This window comes from Rhincodon typus, unplaced genomic scaffold (genome assembly GCF_021869965.1).
Source record: "Rhincodon typus isolate 14 unplaced genomic scaffold, sRhiTyp1.1 hic_rhity00001527, whole genome shotgun sequence".
NCBI classification, from domain to species: domain Eukaryota; kingdom Metazoa; phylum Chordata; class Chondrichthyes; order Orectolobiformes; family Rhincodontidae; genus Rhincodon; species Rhincodon typus.
Window position 1 is genome coordinate 6,702 of NW_025967165.1, and position 5,318 is coordinate 12,019.

At 47.9% G+C, this 5,318-nt stretch overlaps 1 protein-coding gene and 1 non-coding gene across 8 annotated transcripts in view; both read left to right on the forward strand.

The window, feature by feature from the left end:
* The first annotated feature begins 3,745 nt into the window (after positions 1-3,745).
* trnak-uuu lies at positions 3,746-3,818 on the forward strand. Its single transcript has one exon. It is a non-coding gene; the product is annotated as a tRNA-Lys (tRNA).
* A 622-nt stretch (positions 3,819-4,440) lies between these two features.
* triap1 (TP53 regulated inhibitor of apoptosis 1) overlaps positions 4,441-5,318 on the forward strand; it is a 6,925-nt gene continuing 6,047 nt past the window's right edge. For 5 of the 7 annotated variants that reach the window (XR_007261260.1, XR_007261263.1, XM_048592602.1 and 2 more), the window contains exon 1: positions 4,461-4,636. Coding sequence is in view for 3 of the 7 variants with exons in the window: in XM_048592602.1 (XP_048448559.1) it covers positions 4,490-4,636 (147 nt within the window). In the remaining 4 variants the exon portion in view is untranslated. Of the gene's footprint in view, positions 4,637-5,318 lie in introns of all 7 variants that reach the window. The other 2 variants (XR_007261262.1, XR_007261261.1) reach the window with 2 other exon arrangements.

Consider the following 5,318-nt stretch of genomic DNA (forward strand, 5'->3'; position numbering starts at 1 on the left):
CCAAAAACAGGCCATTGTTTCAATACAAAATATTAAAACAAAGACTGAGATGAAGTAGATGGAATGATGCAAGGCATGTGTGGAATAGCAGAAGGGAAAAACAGGAAAACTTGGGAATGATGCAACCTGGCTTGACTTGTACACCTGAAAATTGATCTCTGGCACAACCACAATGTTCAAATCCTGCTTCTGCTGTTTGTTAAAAAAATTTCATTTCCCTTCCAGTGTATAATTAGTTGACCAAAATGGTGTTTCTATCCAACATATTCCATTAAATTCAATGTAAAAACTGTTTTAAACAAAATATAATTCACTTGTATGTTGTTCTGTCTCATAATACAGAATATATAGTGACTGTAATGAGGTCAGCCAGACGGACTCATATGGTATTGGGGCTGTAAATCTGACAAAAATTACCACCAACAGCTCCCCCACATTTGTGGGAATGGCTGGGTAAACCTGGACTCAGTTACACGTTGACTATGCAGGTTCTCTCATGGGCTGAATGTTCTTAGTCACTGTAGATGCCCGCTCCAAGTAGATGTGCAAAGAGTTCATTCGTCAAACAGGGGGATGACGATAGAAAAACTGCGAGCATCTTTTGCAATACACAGGCTCCCGGAGATGTTGGTCCCAGACAACAGGCCGTCGTTTATCAGCAGGGAATTCGAGTATTTCCTAAAGTCGAATGGCATTCGGCATGTAAGGACAGCTCCATACCATCGATCGTCCAATGGTCTGGCAGAAAGACCAGTCCAAACTTTGAAGGCAGACTTAAAGAAACAGCCTACAGCTTCACTCGATACCAAACTATTTGATTATAGGACCACCCCTCTTTCAACTACAGGGATAGTTCCAGCAGAGTTACCGATGGGGAGAAGACTCCGCACCAGGTTAAATCAGCGTGAGTGAAATGGCATAAGGAACGCCAATGCTGGACACAAGACTCCACTAAGCGAGAGAGACAGTTTACTTCAGGGGATGAAGTTTGGTGCAGGAACCACGGCAATGGCCCTGCATGGGTAAGGGGCATGGTCGACATGAGATCAGGTCCAGTGACTTACAAAGCTTAGGTAGGTGTGATAGTCCTGAACAAGCAAGTGGGCCATATGAAAGCTGCAAATTCACAAAACAGTGCGGGAACAAAACGTGCCTGGCTCCTCGAGTGCCTTTTTGACTGTTCCAGAACCCATGGGTTCTCCTCCTCCATCAGGTGTTGTAGATACCTCAGAATCTGAGACAGACACAGAGGATGTCACCACCTTGAAGTCTTTGCCGCCTGAAGAAGACTATGAATTTCTTCCAGGATGGTCCGGGTGCAAGAGGTGAGCTACTGTGCATTAGACACCACCCATATCAGAGACAGAGTTGGAGGAACCTATCCCGGTGCTATAACACCCCAGGAAGAGCTACAAAAAAAAGAGTAGGACTATGTCCTCGGACTCAGAGTGGAAGGGATGTAGTAATTATACAGACAGGTGGACCTCATAGAATATGAATTCCCTGATTGGGTCTGTTAACCTGGTCCAATCAGGGAGCCCTGGCTGACAGATATAAACAGGAGTGTCAGACATCCTGTTCACTCTGAGAGCTGGCTCCGAGGGGGCTGGATCAGTGTCAAGGACTTTCGACGTGTAAATAAAGGGAGACTTGGTGACAGAATACCCAGCCTTTGTGGAGTTATTTCAGAATATATTTTGAGGGCCTTGAGTTGTTAAAGTTAGTGAACTATAATTGCTCGAAAGCACGGGGCGTGACATTTACAGACCAAAAATGCTGAAAACCCTCAGCTTCAGTGTAGAGACAAGTGTAAGATTAACATTACAGGTTTGTTATCCTAAACCTACCCTTTGATGGATAGAAGGTGACTGATCCGAAATATTAACTCTGCTTCACTCTAAATAAACATTGCTGGATTTGAAGGCACATTGCTTACAAGTTGGCAAACGCTTGCCCAGCAGCACACATTGTCTTAGGACAGAGGCAGGTCTATTATTGCTATGGGCTTATTGAGCATCAAACAACAAAAAGAAAGAAACACATTTTTTTAAATGGAAGTGAATGTTGGGATGGACAAATTGGAAAGAAATCACTCAAAACACAGGGTTCATCCCAATGATGTGACAGAGTGAGAAGTGAGAAGCAGTTTGGAGCACTTTAAAAAACTTGGAGGTGATCAGTTGAAGTTCTTCAAATTATGGTGCATGGTGTTCTATATGGTGTAAGGGTCTGAAAGGGTTAATACTAAGGAGGGCCTTAAGCACCACCTACTATGACAATGCCATCTAGACTTGGTGGCAAAATGGCTTAGGACAGAGCTTCCAAACTTTGTCCTACTTTCATCCCATTTTGAGAATTGAAAATTGACACAAACCCTCAGTAAAAACTGTCAGAGTAGGAGGGAGAAGAGAGGAGACACCAGAGAGCAGGGGGCAGGGGGAGAGGTGGGCCGCAAACAGGCCTAAGCAGAATCCAGTCAGGACATTTTCATCCGTTCCCTGGGACGTTAATGCCTGGTCGTCCTTGGAGAGGGAACACAGAGTATCTGCTGGAACACTGACATTCAGTGGTGACACCATCACTGAATCCCCCACTATCAACATCCTGGAGATTATCATTGACCAGAAATTCAACTGGACTCACCACATAAACACAGTGGCTACAAGAGCTGGTCAGACGCTAGGAATACTGCAGTGAGTAACTCACCTCCTGACTCCCCAGAGCCTGTCCACCACCTACAAGGCGCAGGTCAGGAGTGTGATGGAACACTCCCCAGTTGCCTGGATGAGTGCAGCCGCAACAACATCAAGAAGCTTGACACTATTCAGGACAAAGCAGTTGACTTGATTGGAAATACATTTACAAGCGTTGACTCCCTCCACCACCGACGCTCAGTAGCAGCAGTGTGTATCTACAAGATGCGCTGCAGAAATTCACCAAAGATCCTTAGACAGCATCTTCCAAACCCACCACCACTTCCATTTAGAAGGACAAGGGCAGTAGATATATGGGAACACCACCACCTCCAAGTTTCCCTCCAAGCCACTCACCATCCTGACTTGGAAATATATCGCTGTTACTTCACTGTCGCTGGGTCAAAATCCTGGAATTCCCTCCCTGATGGCTTTGCGGGTCAACCACAGCAGGTGGACTGCAGCGGTTCACGAAGGCAGCTCACCACCACCTTCTCAAGGGCAACTTGGGACGGGCAATAAATGCTGGCCCAGTTAGCGACGCCCACATCCCATAAATGAATAAATGAAGAAAAACTTCCTCAACCATGGGCATCGCTGGGGCTGGAGTGCATTCTCACCACCCAAAATAACATTTTAATTTCAATTTTATAGGTTTAATTTGAACATTTGAGATCCGTTGCAGTGCCCTGCTGCTCTATAATTTGATTCATTTTGGTTTAATGTGCTTAAATTGATTTTGAAAAAGTAGCTCCATAGTCTGGTGCCAGACCAATAGTTTGACTGAATGTGCACCAGATAGGATAGAGCCTTTAATTTATTAGCAGGAGATCAGGCTGTAAATATGATACGCAACAGGGAACGCAGGAGAACGTCTTATCCAGAAAGTAATTAAGAGAGTGAACGTGTAAATTTTTTAGGGAGGCTAATCTATAACATGGGGGTCTTAAAGGGGAAACTGGACAAACGAATGAAATAGACAAAAACATATTCTTGACAGTAGAAGACTGCTTTCTGAGCTGTAATGAAATGTAGTGAGCTCTTCTCTCAGGGCCCGGATAGCTCAGTCGGTAGAGCATCAGACTTTTAATCTGAGGGTCCAGGGTTCAAGTCCCTGTTCGGGCGATGAGATTTTTTTTTCGCTTTCAATTTTCGTGTTTAATTTTAACGGAGTCTAAGTTGTGTTCTGCTGATCCGGCGCCTCTTTGACCTCAAACCCATTAATTCCTCCTGGAAAAGGAGAAGTCCCGGTGATCGGGAGGTTGGCAACTCAGCATGATTGACAGCCCGGAGCCATCCTCCCACCAGCTGTCAGCATAGAGAGCTTTACCGCAGATAAAATAAAGAGGGTGGGAAACTGGTGCAGCGCAGAGAGAGAGGGAAAGAACGGGCCAAGTCCCATCCATCGCAGAACACATGGCAGTGCCAGTATGAATGATGGCGTCTTCCGGGTGTGGGGGCAGTGATTTGCCAATATCAACGATGGTATCTCGGGGTGTGGGCGCTGTACGCCAACATCAATGACAGCGTCCCTTGTGTGTGGAATGAGGAATGTTTGCCGGTGTGAATGATAGCACTTTCCGGGTGTGGGGCAGAGTTTGCCAGTATCAATGATGACACCTTGCGGGTGTAAGGCAGGGTTCACCAATATCAATGATGGCGCCTCTCAAGTGTGACACAGCGTTTGCCAGTATCAATGATGGCGGAGCGGGGTGCGCCGCCGTGGTGGAAGGTGTCACGTGGGCTGTGAGGCGGAGTGCGGCGGCGCGGAGTGGGGCGTGCGGCCTTTCCTCGACATGAACAGTGTGGGCTCCGAGTGCGTGGAGCTGAAGCGCGGCTACGACCTGTGCTTCAACCGCTGGTTCGCCGAGAAATTCCTGAAGGGCGACCGCAGCCCGGATCCGTGCAGCGAGCTCTTCAAACAGTATCAGCAGTGTGTGAAGGTGGGGGAGAATGGAGGGGAGGAAGAAGAGAGTGGAAGAGGGAGTGAGCTGGCAGTGGAGGGGGAGGGAAGGTAGGATGGGAGAATGGAAGGGAGGGAGGAAGGAAGGGAGGGAGGAGGGGTGGGGGAGAGGAGGAGGAAGAGGAAGGTGAAAGAGGAGGAAGAGGGAGTGAGCTGGGAGTGTATGAGGAGGGAAGGTAGGATGGGAGGAGGGAAGGAAGGGAGGGAGAGTGAGTGAGGAGGAGTGGGGGAGAGGAGAAGGAGGAGGAAGGTGAAAGAGGAGGAAGAGGGAGTGAGCTGGGAGTATATGAGGAGGGAAGGTAGGATGGGAGGAGGGAAGGTAGGATGGGAGGAGGGAAGGTAGGATGGGAGGAGGGAAGGTAGGATGGGAGGAGGGAAGGTAGGGGGGGGAGGGAGGGAGTGAGTGAGGAGGGGTGGGGGAGAGAAGGAAGGTGAAAGAGGAGGAGGGAGTGAGCTGGGAGTGGATGAGGGAGAGGAGGGAAGGAGGAGGAAGGGAGTGAGCGATGTTCAGAGAGCCTCAAAGTGTGAATATTGCTGCAATTGAACTTACTAAAACAATGCTGCCAATCAAATGTGATTCCCACTGCTTGTGCAGTTAGGGCTCACTATTTTGCAGAGATAGTAGGAACTGCAGATGCTGGAGAATCCGAGACAACAAGGTG